Below are 19829 nucleotides of genomic sequence, written 5' to 3' on the forward strand. Positions count from 1 at the left end.
AGAGTGTGGACAGAATTTCCATGTTGACATTCCAATAATAATACGCCATCTAAGAAGGGAGGTGACTACGCTTTCAATCAATCCAACAAGCAATTAATAAGTATATATAATAGGCTAGGATACCCCTCTGGGGATACAAAGACAAAATCAAAATAGTTCCTGCTCTCTGGGAACTTAAGAGTTTATCAAGGGGTAAATTATGTACATTTTAAAGTACAGACAAGATACATATGCAAAATAAATACCTGGTAATTGTGGAGGAGGCACAAGGTGGTGGGGGAAGGGAACCAGGAAAAGTCTCATGTTGGCCTTGGCATTTAAGCTGAGTTTTGAAGTAAACTAGGGATTCTAAGAGGTGGGAGTGAGAAAGCAGTATTTTCTAGGTATAGGGAAAAACTTACATGAAGGGTGGGTAAGAAACAACAAGGCCAGCTAGACTACAGAATGAGTGAAGGCAAATAATGCTTACATCCAGAAAGGTTGGAGCCAGTTTTAAAGGGCTTTAAATATAAAAGAGACAAGTTTACATTGGATGTTAGAGGTAATATGGAGCAAATGGAGTTGATTAAGCATGAGAGTGACATGGTCCAAACTATGCTTTAGGAATATCACTTTGGAGAGGTAAAAGACTTAAGGCAAGGAAACCAATTAGAAGCCTAATATAGCAAAGTCTTATCCAAGGGCAACTATGGTGAGTATAAGGGTCTCCCTCACCTTTAATGCCTTAATTTCTAATCCAGTTGTACAAAGGTAAGATCTAGGAGCAGAAAATGTGGCTGAAGGCCCCTTTTCACCACCATTTTCATCTACCTAGGCTCAAAACTCATAGAATCAGTCTATTAACTTGAAAAAAGAAAGAAAAGAATAAAAGAGACGCTGAATAGAGAGACACAGTAGCCTTGACCTCTGGTTTGTGATTTTTATAACTCTTTTATGTGCAAATGTCCTAATTCTAGTGCTTGCTTATGAATGTGATTTAGTTGTTTTCTTTGGTTCTGACGGTAGAATTCTCCATTAGTGTACTTAAAGCCCCAAAGTGTTCCATGGTTGAAATGGTTACAAAAGGCTAAATTAGGGAGTATAAGGAACTAGTCCTTTTTGAAGCAGTTTCAATAGCAAAATAACTTTTTCCTGGACAATCACTATGAATTGTCACTAATTGCATTACTCAATAACAAGTAAACAAAAGTAAAATTCTGCTAGAGTCTCACTGAGGGAAACAGAGGAAGAGATAAAGAAATAGTTTCTATTTGATGGCACAATTCTCTCTACCACAATAAAACCATCAGGATGTGACTAGCTGGATAAGTGAAGCTATCTGGTTTTCAAAGTAGGTGAGAGTTAACCTTTTAAATGTTTGCATTTTACAGTTTAATTATCTAATGAAAATCTTTCTTGAAGTGCACTATATACTTTCCTGACTTCTTAAAATGAAAATATTAAACATCCTCTATATTTCATGATAACTCAGGGTTAAGAGAATTTGTTATGATATGTTATATATGTTGTAGGGCACAGGGCTGAGTGACCACTGACCCCAGCAGCAACCTTAAACACTGCTTTCTTGAAAAAGTCCTTGGTACTATTTGCCTTTTGGCCATTCATTTTTTTTCCACATAAAACTAAACTGAAGCATGTAGCTCTATGATCTCAAAGGAAATATGATATACCTGTCTTTTTGTAAAAATTAATCAAGAAATCAAAAGGCTAAAGTAGTGGTTTCTCCCAAAAGATTTCTTTAGAAATGATTTTTACTCTTACTATCAACTTCCTTTGAGTTTGAGGACGATTCAAAATAGGAAGCTATGGCTTTTTCATCATTAGCACAGCAAACCACAGGCATCTTTTTTTATTATAGCTTTAAAAAAGTTTTAATAATATGTTTTATTTTTAAAATAAATACACTTACAAATTATTCATACTTCATGAGAAATCTCTTGTAACAAAATAAAACAATCAGTAATACAGCGAGACTCATCTGAAAGTACACGCAACATTTCACATCCATAGCAGTTCCCCTCTCTTCTTTTAAACAATAGAAATCTATTTTCCTTTCTCTCCCGGCACCCCACTGGAAAAAGAAAACAAAACAAAATTCTTATAACAAATACACACAGTCAAACAAAACATATTTCCTCAATAGTTATATACAGAAATATGTATGTCTCATTGTGTACCCTAAATCCACCACCTCTCTGTAATAAATAGTATAATTTATCATCAGCCCTCTAAAATTATAGTTATTGTACTGATCATAGTTCTTACATTTTCAAATACTGTTTGTCTTTACGGTGTTGTTGCTATTGTACAGATTCATCTTCTGCTTCTGCTAACTTCATTATCAATCAGTTTTTAAGTCTTAAAATTGTTCATTTTTATAAAACTGATGTTATAAATTTTTCTTTCAGTTCTTACTTCATTTTGCATCAGTTCATGTAAATCTTTCCACATCTTTTTCCTCATTTCTTACAGCAAAATAGTATTCATCACATCCATTTTACAGGTGAGGAAACAGGTTCAGAAAGGTTAAATAACTTGTTTAAAGTAAGGTCTCTCCCAACTCTATCATCCTTTCCACTACACCTCCCTGACTCTCATGCAATGGCATTTCCAAATAGTAGAGACAACAGTAATCACAAACACTAATCAGGTTTCCTTAGGGTGAGGAATACAGATTCCTAGCAATCAAATTATTTTGCCATCCCTATTAAGCAAACACATACATTTCAAATTATCTTTCACTGAAATTACAAAAAGATCCTAGAGCCAGTCAAAGGGGGGAGGGGGGGGGGGTGCAAAACATACAATAACCACTCATCCAGTCATGATGCAAGTTGTAAGCAATGTGCGATCTTGTTAAAGTTCTAGAGTGAAGGAATTTTCCAATCACCAAAGAGTTTATTTTATGGAAGCTACTGTACGCAAGAAATATGCAAGAAATCACAGAATCTCAACATTGAAGGGGCCACAGAAGTTATTTAGTCCAACCCGTAATAAATCAGAAATATGTCTACAATATTACTAAATGGCTATCCAGTCTTTACTTGAAGAACCCTAGTGAGAGACCAACTACTTCCTAAGTGATTGTCACACAGCTCTGATAAGACGTCTTCCTTTCTTTGAATTAAATCTGCGTCATTTCAACTTCTATCCATTGCATTTAGTTTTGCCCTCTTAGGCTAAACAGACCTCAGACCTTCAAGTATCTAAAGATGGCTATCATGTTCCTAATAAGTTCTCTTTCATTTTTAGTTCTTCAACCAATATGATACGGCCTCAACTCTGTTGGCGCCCTTCTCTGGACATGTTCCAGCTTAACAATGTCCTTTATAACATGTAGCAACCAAAATAGAAAACTCCAGCCACAGGCTGACTAAGGCAGAGTACAGTGGGACTATCATTGCCCTCCGTTTGGATACTATGCCCCTCCTAATGGATTCTGAAATCACAATAGCTTTTTGGGGTGCCATGTTAAATTATAACTCATACTGAGCATCCATTCACTACAAATCACAGAATTTTTTTTTACGTTAACATCCTCTCAAGCTATTAACCCATCCAAATGCTTAGAAAATGCTACCTATGGGGCAGCTAGGTGGCAAAGTAGATAGAGCGCTGGCCTGGAGTCAAGAGGACCTGAGTTCAAATGTGGTCTCAGACACTTGACACTTATTAGCTGTCTAACCCTGGCCAAGTCACTTAACCCCAACTGCCAAGAAAGACAGAAAGACAGACGGAAGGGTGGAAGGGAGGAAGGCAGGAAGGAAAAAAGGCCATCTACATGCAAAGCCTCCATTTCCTTAACTCCCATTCTGCAATCCCTTCAGAATCCAGCTTCTGTCCCAATCACTGGATTGAAACTGCCCTCTCCAAGGTTCCTAAAAGATCTCTTAAATGCCTAATTGGTTAGCAATTCCTTAGTCCTCCTCGTTCCTGACCTCAATGAAGCCTTTGACAGTGATAACCACCCCACTCCTAGACAGTTTCTCCACCCTAAGCTTCTTCAACAGTGCTTTATCCTGGATCTGACATCTCACCACTCCTGTATTCTTTTCCTAATCATCATAAGGCTCTGTCTTGGATCCTCTTCTCTATTTTTGCCCTCTCACTAGCTCTCATTAGTTCAATTATCATCTCTAATTAGATGACTTCTAAACCCATAGAGTCACACACCACCAACTGCCTGCTGGACTTCTCCACCTAGAAGTCCTACTGGCATTCCTAACTCTACATGTCCAAAACAGAACTATCTTTCCCTATATACCACACTTTGTAACAAAGTTCCCTATTCCTGTTAAAAAATCATCACAAGTTATCCTCAGCACCTTAATATCTAATCAGTTTACAAGTTTTGTTCATTCTGAAATATCTGTTCAAACTAGCCCCTCTTCTTAATTCAAAGGTCACCATCCCTCTTGTCCATGACCTCATCAATTCTTGTCTAGACTATTTAAAAAACCTCTGCGTTCATCTTCCACACAATTGCTAACATAATCTTCCTAAAACACAGACCTGATCACATTACTTCTTGCTCACCCTTAGGATAGAATACAATCTCCTGATTTCACAACCTGACTTGAGGCTACCTTTCTATAGTTACTTCATGTTACTCCCCTTCACAGAGCTATTTTCTGTTCTCCAAATTCAGAATTCCATTTTCTGCCACTGTATCTCTGAACATGCTGTTCCTTCCACAAGCCTGGAATGGGCACCCCATTCAGTTATGCTTCTGAGAATCCTTAACCTCCTTCAAGACAGCTGAAATACTACCTATTACAGGAAGCTTTTCTGTGTCATCCTAAATATTAGTACTTTCTCCTCTTCAAATTACATTGTACTTACTCATCTGTACAAATGTTTATCCTGTAGGTAAAATACAAACTCCTGGAGAGTAAGGATTGTTTTTCATTTTGTCTTTCCATTTCCAATACCTAACACAATGACAAATAAGTAGGCACTTAGGATCACAGATTTAGAGGGGAAGGGAGCCTAAAAGTCCTCTAATCTTGTTCCTTCATGTCATAAATGAGGAAAGCAAAAGACCCATGAAGGTCAGAAGAATACAAGCGGCAGATTTCAATTCTAGTCCTCATCACTGAATCCAGCCCACATTCTACCACTTAAATGAATGAATTCTAAATACCGGATTTCAACATTTCACAGGACTAATCAATCAACAAGCATTTAGTTAGTTGTCTCCTAGGATTACAAGATTTAGCATTAGAAGTGAGCTTAGAAATTTCAACTTTTCATCTTACAGATGAATAAACTGAGGTACAGAGGGGTGTGATAGAATGGGAAAAGGGCTATCTCAGTCAGGAGACTTAGGTTTGACTTTTTGCTCTGCTATTTAATAATCCTGTGAAGTTGGACAAAGTATCTCATCTATTTCCTCAGTTGCCTCACTTATAAAATACGTGACTTATAAGGTCTCCTTCAGTTCTAAATCTATAATACTATCTATGACCCTAACAAGTGATTTGCTGAAGCTCAGAGAGTAGGTACACAGAGCTATAATTCAAAACTAGGTTATCCTGTGTTTTTTCTACTATGTGTTGCTTTTGACTCTTAACAAAAATGTTTTCTTTCTGTAGGCCTACTGCTTAAGCCTATTGAGATAAGTTTGAATCTTGATTCTATGATCATACCAGATATCCCTCTCAATTAAATTCAATAAATATAGACTCAGTACCATCTTTATGCAAGGAAATCATACTAAATACTTAGGGAGATACAAAGTTAAGTGTCGTAATACAGGTTTTAAAGAAAAGTTTACATTTTAATAGAGAAATTTATTAACTGGTTATATTACCAAATTTTAAGTTCCATAAGCATGATATACTTAAAAAAAATTGATTAAAGTATTGAAGAAGACAGGTCCTATCCTTTCCCCCACATGCTGAGCAGGCAACCATATCACCTGTGGCCTACCCTATTACCAGGGACTTTGTGGGCTAGGGACTATCCCAAGACAGAAGAAGGGCAATGAGACTTCTCACTGCCAGACAGTAACTTATATGATATCAAAGCCTCCATTAACATTTCACAAATATGATAATGAAGGGACTCCGGAGAATGAAACTATAGCTGTTTCGAGATAGCCACCAGGAAGACCCAGTAAGAGCAGGAGCAAGTCTTTTTTGCTTGCATAGCACAAAGATTATATCATCACAGCAAGTTTCCATAAGTCATTCCCCCTTCAGCTCCAATATATGCAAGTCCCCATTTCCTGTCCACCCAACCAACCAGTCTCCTGACGCCTGGTTCCGTTTGCTTTTGTGACAATGAAGCTTCACCCAATGAGAAACAAGTCCAGATCTCAGGTAATTTTTACCCTTCCAACCCACTCTCCCAGGGCACAAAGGGTATGAGCTTTGTGCTATTTCACTGTATCAGACCTACTTCTACTGAACCATTTATCATCACAGAGGATATCTAAATCGCTTGTAGGTCGACCTGAAAAACTGTGACTTTGCAAATACCAACAACTTACAAAAACCCCACACAATGGATCAACCCTGAGCCTACTCCCATATCTAGAGGCCTTGCTTCTACTGCCATAGAAACCAAATGGGAGAGGAAGAGAAAAGAAAACAAACTAAAACAGAGCTTTCAGATAACATGTAAGTTCAGAAATGGATGAAGGAAAAAAACATCTATGAAAAGCAGGAATGAATATCACTTATCTTCTCCATTAGAATGTGAGCTTTTTGAAGATAGTTTGAAACTGTTGCATTTTTCTGACTCCCCAATGCTTAGTATACTGAGGACATAATAAAAATTTATTAAGACTAACCAAGAAAGTTTGGAATTGCTAACCCTCTCAGCAGACTGCCAGGCAACATTAATATACCTACATGCCAGTCACTATATCTAAAAATGTTTTCCTTAACACTGCCTACATTTTCTCAAAACAAATTATTACACTGCCTGAAATTCTAAGAATAAGAAATCAGTCTAGGAAAACAAGTATCCTCTTCAAAAAATACAAATGCATCTAGTAGGTTCAATGCAACAGACTGTCACTCACATATTAGAATGATTTCAATCAGATTCTATCCTTCCTGATACATGAGATTAGTTACCATAAGCCTCATTTTGGGCTAAGGGGATGACTGGTAATTTTGGAGTACGAAACCCTAGAGATTTTAGGATAGGTTGAAAGGTACTAGATGCCTGGGAAGTGGGGCACTAGGAACTAGGAAGTGGTTGCTGAAAAGAAGAAAGGTTGAAAAAGAAACCAGCTATTTAAAAATTTTATTTAACATAAGTCCCATGCCTTGGAAAGGGGAAATAAATTCATTCTTCTTCCTAATGTCTTCTGTCCCATGGTCCTAGGACTAAGAACGCAAGTGAGTTATACCAGGGCCACAGTTTGATAAGCTATTCTGTAAAAAAGACTTTTCTAAGCCATCCTTGGCACTTAAATACCCTTTGTTGTATTGATTACATGGACAAAGATGTTCTAAGTTCATGGAATCAAAGGGTTATAAAATGAGGGCTGGAAAGAGCTCTAGAGGTTCTCTAATTACAATTCTTTGTTTTAGATATGAGAAAACTGAGGTCCAGGAAGGTTAAGTGATTTACCTATGTCACACAAGTAGGTAGTAAGTGCTAATCAAGATTCATACCCAAGTCCTCTGGCTGCAAATCTAACATCCTTTTTACTGTTACCATATTCAGTAACATACTTATAGATAACCATTACAATTCAACTCAAAGGTAAATTGGTGGCTACCTGTATTTGGCCCACATTTTACCATCTTATCCAGAAAGATATAAAAAAAATCTGTCATATGCCTTGCTAAAAATCAAGAAACACACTGCTTACAGCATTTTTGTGGTCTATTAAGCTACTAACTCAACCAAAAAAAGAAATCTGGTCAAGTTAATATGATGCATGATCTAGACATTTTTTTTAAAAATTTTATTAATACCTCTTAAAATATATGTATATGGCCTAAATTCCCTCTGCATTCATCCTTCTCCCAACTTTCCTAGAGATCTGTCACTTGATGCTGACATTCTTATCCAAATAAGCAAAACCCACTATTTAATGATGTTTAAAGATTATTTCTAGGAATCAACATCATGCTTACTCATCTATAGGTCTGGGGTTTCACATTTTTCCAACTATGGAAACTTAGATACTTTCCCCCTCCCCCAACTCTTCTCCCTTTCTGATTTCTCAGATTTAATACAGTGGCATCACACTTCCATTTCTTTTGGTATCTTACCATATACCTTCACTATTTAAGTGACCAAATATAAACCTAGGCTAGAAAGGATTTCAGAGGCCATCCAGTCCATCCACCTCAGATGTAGACCAAAGGGATTAAACGATTTGCCTAGAGTCACACAATTCATCTGTAATGGGAGAGGATTTTAACTTAAGTTCTCTGACTTCAAATCCAGCGCTCCTTTCACTGCCCTTCTTTGTAATCATGGGAATCATTGGTGAACAGCATCCGTATTAATTACTGGGAAGATTTTACTTCATATTTTATATATTTGGGCAAGCTCAAACTACACTAAAGTATCTGGGAGTGCCAAAACTACAGGTGGGGATGTTGCTCATCAATAGTTTGAAGGTGCAAATTCTTCTTGAACTGAATTAGCAGAGGATTTTTGCATTTTGTCTTTGGTTAGCTGTCAATTATGTAAAATAATGATGATGGTAATGATGACAGCTAGCATTCATAAAGTGCTTTAAGGTTTACAAAGAACATTATTAAATTTTATCCATACAACAACTTTGTAATTTGGGCACTATTATGATTTCCATTTTTTATTGTTGTTGAGTCATTTTTTTCAGCTGTGTTTGATTCTTCCTGTCCTTCTGGAGTGGTTTACCATTTCCTTCTCCAGCTCATTTTCACAGATGAGAAAACTGAGGCAAACAGGGTTAAGTGGCTTGGCCGGCGTCACATAGCTAGTAAAATATCTGAGGCCATATTCTAACATCTTTCTTCTCCAAATAATTTTTTCCCTCACCTTCCAAATCACTTAGTTATCTAATTTTATTCATGTAATAAACACTCACTGAACAAATTTTGTTGACTGACCACCCGATTTCAAGAATGTAGAGGATCTTACAGATTCTACAGTTCAACCATCATCCTCACTTTATTGAAGATCTAAGGAGACTCAAAGATGCTAAGTGAATTGCTTAAGGTCTAGGTGGAATTTAAACCTAAATCTCCTGGCTCCTAGCTCAGGGATCTTTTCACTGCCTCACCAGGGCTTCAACAAACATTTATCAAGCACTTACTCTGTTAAAGGTTTGGTTCTAGGGCTTAAGGGCAAAATAAACCAGGTGGAAGTGAGAAAGTATTTGTTCCCAAGGAGATTATAATCTACTATAGAAATAAGACAACACAAATAACTGGGTTACAAAGAAAACTAGAAAGATCTGTATGAACTGATGCACACTGAACTGAGCTGAACCATTAGAATACAATAGCAATGTAATAAAGAGAAAGAATTTTAAAAGCCACTGCAACTCTGATCAGTGCAATGATAAACCATTATCCCAAAAGGCCACAGATAAAATATACTATCCACCTCCTGACAGAGAGGTGATGATGGACTCAATTTGCTCTCTGAAGTAATCTCTTTTCACCTCAGGTACTGGGGTATTTGGGCTGCTAGAAATCTTGCTAATTATTCTTCCTTTTTTGGTCATGACTATTCATTGGAAGGTCAAATACTGAAGCTGAAGTTTAATACTCTGGCCACATATTAAGAAGACAGGACTCACTGGAAAAGATCCCGGCTGTTGGAAGGATTGAGGCAAACGGAAAATAGGATGACAGAGGATAAGACAGATAGTGTCATGGAAACAACAAACATTAATTTGGACAGACTTCTGGAAATAATGGAGAATAGAAAGCCTGGCATATGGTCCATGGGGTCACAAAGAGTAGGACAGGAGTGAACGACTAAACAACAACAAATTTTTGTCATGGCCACTGAGGTAATTTGCTTTACTTGACTATGAATATTTGTTACAAGGATTTAATTTTTCTTTGTTGCTGCTCATTGGGGCTGGAGAAATTGGAAGGGGGAAAAAATGAAATGCTTAAAGACAAAAAAAACTCAGACCCCGATGGGCACTGTGAAGGTCAAAGAGCCATTGCAAATCTGAAGAGCAAGAAATCACTTCTTGTTGGAGGGATCAGGGAAGGCCTTATCAAGGAAGCCATTTAACAACTTAAGTATATCAATAGGTATAGATATAGAGGCATTGTACTCCAAACATTAGAGGATTACTGTTGGCAAAAACAACAACAAATGTAGGCATGCCAGAGGTTATATCATGAAGTACATCTTTATATTTTATGGTAACATGGCTTTTTTCTTATATTATCAACATTATCTTCATAGATTTTTATCTTGTTATTCTCCTTACAGGATCAGGACAATTTTTTTTTTAAAGAATGAGAACCCAAGTTGAATTCAGACTTTATAATATCTTAGCTTTTAATATCTGTACATAAATTTAAGCCAAAATATCTACACCAAATGCTCAATAAATGCTTTGGGAATCAGGTATATTCTCAGTGAACAGGTGGCAGACCTTAAGTGAGGAATGATGTATATATATATATATTTCCATAATTGGTAAATTTATTGATGTGTTTTCTTTAACTGTACTTATTTCTTACAAGAGAAGTTTTGAGGGTGGGGAGGAGAGTCACTGGAAAGGAACAATAATCTCAAAATGCACATGAAAAAACATTTATTTAAAAATCAGGTTCATCAGAATTACATCTTAAAGTACTATACAAGTAGATAGCTTTTTGTGGACTAGACCCCAAGAACTAGGAAAAAAAGTCATCAAAATGTAAGAATCAGTAGGTGACAATCTACGTTTGTTTGGGTTTTTAGAAAATTAAAGTTTCAAGCAAAAATTGGTGACCTTTGACACATATGCCAGGGAAGAGCAGGACAAATGGGCTTACCAATAGCATAAACTGGGTGGTACAATGTAAGAGGGACATATCGTATAAAGAATATGATAAGCATAGTGGAAATAGCTTTTTTATTTCGGTGGCTCATCTGATGTCTAGCACGCAGAATGCACAAGTTAGGGTGGGAAAGCCTGTACTACTACTAGTCCTTCTCTCCCAAGCATCTGTTTTCACCTCAAAGTGCTGAAAGTATGCCTGGACTACTAGAAAGTTAAAGAATCATTTTCCCAATCTTTCCCAGACTCTGCCCTCCTCAGTGAGGGTCAGATGGGCAAACTACATATAAAACTAACCACTTAAAGAAGAAGCCACTTCCAAAAGTCCCTTTACTCTAAGCAGGGAATGGGTGGCATCTAGGAAGAAAGTTTGCTGAAACTTGATTAAAAGCGACGCAAGGCAAAAATGTCTCTGTGAAGGGCTGCTAGGTAGCACAGTGGATAGACTGCCAGGTCTGGAGTTAGGAATGCTCATCTTCCTGAGTTTAAATGTGGCCTCAGAAACTTACTGGCTGTATGACCCTAACCAAGTCACTTAACCCTAATTGCCTCAGTTTCCTCATCTGTAAAATGAGCTAGAGAAGGAAATGGCAAATCAATCCAGTCTCTTTGCCAAGTAAGCCCCAAATGGGGTTTGAAGAAGAGTCAGACATGACTGACAACGAAGAGAGCGTTAAACATGGGCTCTAAAGTCCATGAATACCTCCCTCAAGACAATGGTATTCAAAAGGGCCTATGTAGACAAACACACATACACCTAGTTCCTTGTACAAAAGAACAAATACAATCTTTAAAAGCTTTAAATATTATCATTAATCTTTATCTTTATCAGAGAGTATTTTATCAGTAGATACTTGATAGGCAAGCTCCCAGGTTATTAATAACCAAGAAGTGTTATTTTAGTTACTGGCAACTTGATTACTGGTTATTTTGGTTGTTTGATTAGTTGTACTAAGCAAATATGTAGTTGAAAGAATACTGGATGGCATGAGAAGACCTAAATTCTTAGCCTTGGTTCCACAATTAACTACATGACCTGAGGCAAGTCACCTAGCTATAGGCAACTGAATCATCTATACGAGCAATTACGGGGGAATGTGATGGCAATCTTTAAGTATGTGAAGGGTGGTCATGCTAAAAAGGGAATAACAATAGACAGAAGTTACAGAGATATAATTTCATAAGTTCAACGTAAGGAAAAAAGTTCCTATCAGAGCTATCCAAAAATGGAACTGGCTGCCTCAGGATGTAGGTTTCCCTCTTTGCAGGTATTCAAGCAAAGGCTAGTAGACCTCTTTTGTAACAGAGGGGCATGTGGTTCAGATATTGGCTGTGCTGCTCTGATTCCATGACCCAAAAAGTTCTTTCTGATTCTAACATTTTTATGGCTTTATGCTCCTCTCCAAACCTACAGTGTCCTTTTTGGATGCAAGAACTGAAAACAGGAGTAGCCAGCTTCCACAGTTTATAATTCCACTTTGGCCTGAGGCTTATTTTTATGGTTCAGCTAATAATCATTTTTCCAGTTTAGCAAGAGAAAACATAGTACTGAATATGTATAATTAATTGTCTAATTGTTTAACACAGATTCTAAGGACTTCCTAAAGTACATGTATGTATATGAAAGAAGATTTTCTAATTTATCAGTGTATGTCCATAGGGTGGCAGAAAGAATATTGAATTCAGTAGACCTGAGTTCTAGCGTAGGCTCTGACATTTAATAGTCAATTAGCTATATGACCCTACCAAGTCACATAGCATCTGAAACTTAATTTCATAAAATAACAAGAGATTAGGGCTGAAAGAAACCTTATATACTGCTAGGCCCAAAGTAGCAAGAGATCGAAATCTAGAGTCAGAAAGACCTGAAATCAAATCTAGCTTCAGACACTTATGTGGCTGTGTGACTCTGGGCAAGTAACTTAGCCTCTGTCTGCCTCAGTTTCCTGATCAGCGAAGTGGGGATAATAACGGCACCTACCTCCCAGGGTTGTTGTAAGGCTCAAATGAAATAACATTTGTAAGCATTATCGGGACCTACAATGTACACAGTAGAGAAGTACTGTGGTACAATGGATAGAGTGCCCAGACTTGAAACCAGTAAAACTTGGGTTCAAATCTTGCCTCTGATACCTACTGGCTTTGTGACCCTGTGCAACACTCAAAGATTAAGCTACTGAGAAAATGTTGAACTGTATTGATAGAGAGGCTTGTTACTTGGAGCTCCCAACATCAATGAAAACACAGATCCAGTCTCTATCCCTTTGGGCAAAGTATCCAGGTCAGAGACAAAAATAGGACAGTCCCTATCCTCAAGGAGCTTAAATTTTGAGTTATTCTAGTACATATATAGGCAAAGAAACAGGATCTAACGGTTAAGTGACTTTTCTAGTGGCATAAAGCCAGCAGGCAGTAGGATTTGAATCCTCCTTTATAACACAGAGCTGGTTACTAAACATTTACTCCTGGGCACAACCTAAAATGTTGTGTAGCAGAAATGGAGACCGGAATTAAGTTCTAGTACTGACTGTCACTTCTTATGTGCTTGATTCTGGGCAAGTCACTTGCAGCATGGAGTAGATACATGATCAATAAAGTCTCTTTCTTCCATAAAAGCCCTATGATCTAGGCTGGCCTATAGTAACCTGCTTAATAAATGCTTGTTTAAGAGAATGAGCTTATAAATCTTTTTTCCTACAAAAATCTCCCACTGCATAGCCTTCAGTTCAGCTAACACATCCAGTCACTAGCTTTAAAAAGACAGTGGAGACTTTTCAGGAGATGTGGAAACTTATAGAAGTTGTAGTGCAGTTTTAAAAGCTTAAATGCACTAAGACTTTTAGGACACCTTATGGCTTAAAACTTACTAAAGACTAGTAGGATGTCCTGTGGAATTTTAACTACATCAATGGCCACTCTGTGGATAGAGTACCAGGCCTGGAGTCAGGAAGACCCAGTTCAAATCTGGCCTCAGACACTTCTAGCTGTGTGACCCTGGTTAAGTCATTTAACTTGTTTTCCTCATTTATAAAATGCGGATAATAATAGCCCCTCCTTCCGTGGCCTGTTGTGAGGATCGAATAAGATTGTACAGTGCTTAGCAGAATGCTAGGCACACAGCAGGCACTATATGTTAGCTATTATTATCATTACATAAAGGTTAGCTATGATGATGATGATGACGACGAGTATGTAAATGCTGGCTATTATTATTATTCGAATCCAGCCCGTCGTTTTCTAGCTATGTGACTCTGGGCAAGTCACTTAACCTCTTTTGCCTCAGTTTCCTCATCTGTAAAACGGGGATAATATTAGCACCTACCTTCCCAGTGTGGTTGTGTGGATCAAATGAGATAATTGTACAGCTCGAAGCACAGTGCCTGGGCACAGGGTATGCGCTGTATACACGCTAGGGATTGTTATCATCATCATTCATTTATTCCTCGTATTTGACTGAGTTGACACACGCAGCTCTCTAGATAAGGCAGTTCTGGTTAACTGGAAGTCAGGTGCATTTTAGGGTCCCCTTGGGACGGGGGGGGGTTGCTGTGGACAGTTATTCTGTCCCCTAAGAATGTCGTCTCGGTCACCACCTGTCCCTTGCTGCAGCTGGGGAGGGAAGGGGAGTTTGCTTCCTTGCACGTGGGGGTTTCCACGGGTAACGAGCCTGGGGAAGGAGCGGACCGGGCCGGCCACGGAGAGGGTGTACACGTACGGGGTCTCCTCCTCCTCCCCTGCCCGTGACAGCCGCGGCGAGTCCACGCCACGGGCGGCCGGATGGGCGCGGAAGAAGGCGGCAGCGCGGGAAGCCCGCGGCCGGCTCCCGCTGCCGGAATCCCCTGACCTGCCACCCCACCCCACCCCCGCCGCGACCCCTCCCCCTCCCGCCCGTCTCGGGCCCCCTCCCCCTCCAAGGCTGCCAGAGAGGGAAAGAGGAAGGGAGAAAGCCCATTGCGCCGCAGCCTTAGCGAGAGACGGCCCGCAGTTACACACCCAGAAGGAGGCCGTCCATGTCAAAGAGCAGGTGGGTGACCGGCCGCAGCAGAGGCGCAGGAGCCAGGCCGGGAGCCCGGGAGGCCATGGTGCCCTGGGCGTCGTTCGGTCGCTAGGCCCAGAGCGCCTGGGAGCTCGAGTTTGCTGCTGGGGGCTTGGCGGGACGGGGAGGAGGAGGCAATGAAGGAAGATGGTGGGTGGGGGGGCGGGGGGAAGGTTGGAGGTGGGGGTTGGGCTCGAAAAACTGTCGGTGGCCCAAGAGGTTCCCTGCCCGCGCACGCGCCATGGGAAGCCCTAGCCGCCTCCCCGCCCCCACCTCCTCCTACCTCTGCGTCTAGGGGTGGAGGGGGAAGGGTGGGGTTGACGGGAGTGGGGAGGGGCGCGGGCGAGCTAGCGAGAGGACGGGCGCGCGCTAACGTGGGTGTGTGCGGTGCCTGTGTTTCCTGCCTAGATCCCGGAGCTGCGGAGCATGCTCAGATCGAGTCCCCACGGAGACGTTTTCGCAGCGCTCCATTCATTGCCTCGGCTGGAGCTGCAGGGAGGGGGGAAGGGCAGAAGAGGAAGATGCTAGGGGTCCTGATGGGAGGCTGAGGAATGCTACCCGAGGGAGGGTGGGAGGGAGGTCATTCACTGTCAGATGACCTCAAGACTTGCTTTTGGCTGATGCCATTTGCCACCTTGGACGAGTAGCCTTGGGAAGGAGCTGGTTTTCCTAAGCTAAAGATCAGATCGCCTAAGGCTACATTCAGGTGCCACTTGATTCTGGGTTTTGGTTTTTTTTCCTTTTTCCTTTTTTTTTTTTTTGGCACCCTGCCTGGCTCCCCGGCTGTTACTAAAACCAGAAGTGGAGCCTCAAGCTGGAATCATGGTGTGCTCTGCGGCCAGCCAGTGGGGCATGGGCATAGTCCGGGCTGGTTTGGGTGGCAAGGAGGAAACGTCTGGGTTATTTTAGATATGATTTATTGAAGACAGATCTGAAGTCTCCCGCACTCCTGTCTTCTGTACCAGGCTTCATCATGAGTGTCAAGTAAGGCTGACATTTTTTTTTCCATAGTGCATTTTTAAATAAATGGAATCAAATAAAATCAGAGAACAGATGATTAGGGGAAGAAAATACACTAATGAAGTGTTTAATGTTAGAGGCTGCAATTCCGATTTCTGTGGTCAAGGGAGATTTATTGTGTGTGTGGTGCCATCTTTTGCTGCAATTAAAAAAAAAGCCTCTTATAACTGCATTACCTTTTAAAGCCCTAATCACATTTCATCAGTTGTTTTCTATTCCAGTGTTTCTTCTCCTTCCACCTTTTTTAATGTATCATGAAAAGCACACTGTCGGCCTAGCCATAAAATACAGTAATATGCTTGCACTGTGTTTCTGTTTTGTGTTTTGTGTGTGTGTGTGTTTTTTTTAGAGTGGGGTTTTACGTACATCCACATATAGATGGATAGTTAATACCAGAGGCAGTCTATCACGATTAGGTTTTTGTGACATCATTTTTTCAGAGGAGAGCATGCATAACTGAGAAGCAGTTAAATAAAAGCGCAAGACAATAGTATGCATGAATAATTCCTTGAAGGAAAGCTTTTTAACAACAAAGAAAAATAATTCACCGTAACACAAAGTAATAAACATGGAAAAAAAGCAGTCTTAAGATATAAGATTTATGATGCATGCCACCTAACTGTTCCTGTTTCAGTAGTGTATTGTAAATGATATTGTTGAAAAATATTGATATTACTACATTATTAAAATGTATGTTTTAGGTTTAAGCATGCTCAAATTCTCAGAGTGATTTCATCTATGTGGGCCTTTCTTCCAATGATACAGCTCCCATGCCTACCCATCCTAATCAACTCTCCATGTCCACCATGTCAACATGCTAAGTGCCTTCCTCACTTTCTCTTGATTGCTCAAGCATATCATTGGAACACACAGCCTGTTTGTCAGTCATCCCTCTCTACATGACAAGCCCATCTTTTTCCACTCATGTATTTATTTGATGACATTTTCCACTTTGGTTCACCTTTGTCATTTTTTATAATTCATTTTATCCTGTTTACACCCACAAAATGTCTCTTCATTGATGATCCTCATTTTTCAATTCTTTGGAGATCATGGTGTTCCATGACTATAGCATCCTGAAAGAATCTGAATTAAAAATCTTCCTGAAATCATAAAACATCTGTACAGAGATCAGAGAATGTTTCCCATGGCAACAGTATCACATCTGTGTTGCTCAATTGCCAGGTAAAAGCCATGTCCTTGTAAGAGAAAAGGGAGTAACCAGGACTAAAATTTTAAACCACAGCTGCAGCAAGAGTGCTACTGTTTGCTCAGATTGTGGTGACTGATGTTTGGAAAGGAAAACAGATTGTTCTGCGACAACTCTTTCTTCTACCAGGTCCTTGATGTCATTACAAGGACCACTGGAAAGTCGTAGATATGTATAGCAGTAAGTTGGCATGCTTGCAAGTGCCAGAAGATGCTTGTACCCATGGATTACCCCTTGACTGTGGTTTATCACCCTTGCAATGTTGTTACATCTTCATTTTGATGAGTAGCACTTGGGGAAGGAGCAAGAAGTTCATTATATTTAAAGAATATAATGGGGGTCAAGAATGATGGTTTGCAATGATAAGGCCTTCATGCCAACTGCAATTGAGATGAATTAGAATCATACGGTCAGAAGGAATTTTGGAGATCTTCCTCATATCCCATGACTACCATCCCGTATCCTGTATCACCATCCCGGACCTCTCTAGGCTGATGGCACCTAGCAGTTAACAGCCAGAACTGTTTGACCTCCAAGATCCTGTACCCTGTATTTCCCCACCAAGATACAATCTCTGCCCTGCCTCCTCCATTCCTTTCCTTATTCCTGCTGAGCATGCTCATTGCCCTTAGTGGAGCCTCTAACAATCTAATCTAATCTAATCTTGTTTTCCTCATGTATTACCTCTGTTCTGAATTTATTCTTCTCCCCTTGTAATTTTGACCATAATAAGCGGTGTCACCTAGATTCTGTCCTCTATCCCTGAATCCCTTACCCCACACTGAAGACTGTTAAACAGAAACTGAAGAAAGTGAAGTGGCTTGCCCAAAACTAAAGTCAGAGACCCCAGACTGCTAGAAGATGTATATTGGAGAGATAAGGTATTTCTAGTTTGGAAGTCTCACCAAGGATTCCTTTGTCCTTCTGATGTTACAGAAAAGTAATCCCTGACCACCTGTTTTATCCATTTCTCCTCCTTAGTTGCTCAACCATCCACCTTTATATTCCTACTCCCAAGATGCTGAGTGCTTCCAGAGGAAGTCCTGAAACAGTTGACTAGGTCCACAGCTAGTTCGTGTTCTCTAGCCACTACTTGATAGACACTACAAATTGATACCTATCCTCTTACTGCAGGGGTCCCCAAACCTCTCCTCTTTCCCAGAACCCCTAACTGCATCCTAACCTATTTTCTTGGGGGAAAAATTGAAGTTATATGTCATGACCCTCATATCTCCTCCTATATGCTTCAAAACTTCTTGATGTTCTCACTCATCCTCTCCTTAGATCTCCCAGCCTTAGAGAATGAGATGACCTCCTACCCACCAAATTCGAAACCCTGCAATTATCCTCTTGAATCCATTATCTCTGGTCTCCTTCAGGACTATATGCCATTTAACAAATGATCCATACCTACCCCAACCCTCTCCTCCCCCCAAAAAAATCTTCATTCTTTCCCTCTGCTAGTCTTTTTCCTGCTTACAGACATATTCAGGTCTCTGGTCTTAAAACAAGAACAAAACAAAGAAGAATGAAAACAAACAGAAACAAGGACAAACCAAAAAAAAAAAAAAAAACAAACCCAAACCTTTTTGTCCTACCATCCCCTCAAGCTAGCTCCTTATTGGAATGGAAATTCTTTGTAAACAAATATTATGGCATCCTTTGTAATTGTATCTTCAATATCTGACATAAAGGAGGTGTTTGGTAAATGTTTGTTGATTATATCATTCATAAGGTCGTGAAGATCCTGTAATATGATATAAATAAATTGCTATATAAATATCATCTATTATTATTCCTCAACTTTGCTACTAAACTTCTAGAAAAAGTAGTCTACACTCATGTCTTCCATTAATTGTTGAAACTTCCTGTAATCTGACTTCATGCTCTTCTGCTTTGCCTAGTGGGGCAGGAGGGTGAAAATGAACCTAGGAAGGAGATAGTGGTTAGATAAGTACAGAGAGAACCAGGAAAGATCTGTGACCCCTAATCCAAGGTACAAGAGTGAATCCAGAAGAGAAGATGTAATAAACAGTGTCACAGACTGAAGAGAGACCACAAGATCGTAGATGTTGAGTTAGAAGACTCCTTAGAGGACATTTAGTCCAATGCTCTCATTTTACAGATGAAGAAAATAAGGTGCAGAGAGATTAAATTACTATTTTTTCCTTCTCTGTGGTAACCAATGAGGCCTTGTTACTCTAATGACTTTTTCAGGCTTTATTCTTGCGGTATAGAAAAAAAGATATATGCAGTAAGAGGAATGGAGTTCAGACTCTAGCTTTCTGCTACTTTATATTCTTGTGACTTGGAGCATTTGATTTAATCTGTAAAATTAGAGCATTGGACTCAGTGTCCTCTAAGGATCCTTCCATTTTAAAATCTGTGATCTTGTGGTTTCTCTGAAGTCTATGACACTGTTTATTACCTCTTCTCCTCCTTATACTCTTTTTCCTTGAAAACTCTTGATACTATTTTTCCTTGGACACTGAACTTTCCTACATCGATCACAAGGTTATGAGGATAAATTAATAAAATGTTATGTAAAGTTTTTTGCAACCTTTCAAGTGTTGCATAAATGTGAATCTTACTTG

At 39.6% G+C, this 19829-nt stretch overlaps 2 protein-coding genes across 3 annotated transcripts in view; one reads left to right on the top strand and one right to left on the bottom strand.

Annotated features, from left to right (window-relative positions):
- Positions 1-15156, bottom strand: part of LOC118837740 (pseudouridine 5'-phosphatase) — a 178446-nt gene extending 163290 nt beyond the window's left edge. The window contains exon 1 of the mRNA XM_036744809.1: positions 14963-15156. Within this exon, the coding sequence (XP_036600704.1) occupies positions 14963-15050 (88 nt within the window). The 5' untranslated portion in view covers positions 15051-15156. The remainder of the gene's footprint in view (positions 1-14962) is intronic.
- The window catches only part of STS (steroid sulfatase), a 203469-nt gene continuing 198345 nt past the window's right edge, over positions 14706-19829 (top strand). Inside the window, exon 1 of one of the 2 annotated variants that reach the window (XM_036744807.1) lies at positions 14706-14993. In XM_036744807.1, the coding sequence (XP_036600702.1) occupies positions 14980-14993 (14 nt within the window). In that variant the 5' untranslated portion in view covers positions 14706-14979. Of the gene's footprint in view, positions 14994-15831; positions 15990-19829 lie in introns of those variants that run through there. The other variant, XM_036744808.1, reaches the window with a different exon arrangement.

The sequence above is a fragment of the Trichosurus vulpecula genome, chromosome 2 (assembly GCF_011100635.1).
Source record: "Trichosurus vulpecula isolate mTriVul1 chromosome 2, mTriVul1.pri, whole genome shotgun sequence".
NCBI lineage: Eukaryota > Metazoa > Chordata > Mammalia > Diprotodontia > Phalangeridae > Trichosurus > Trichosurus vulpecula.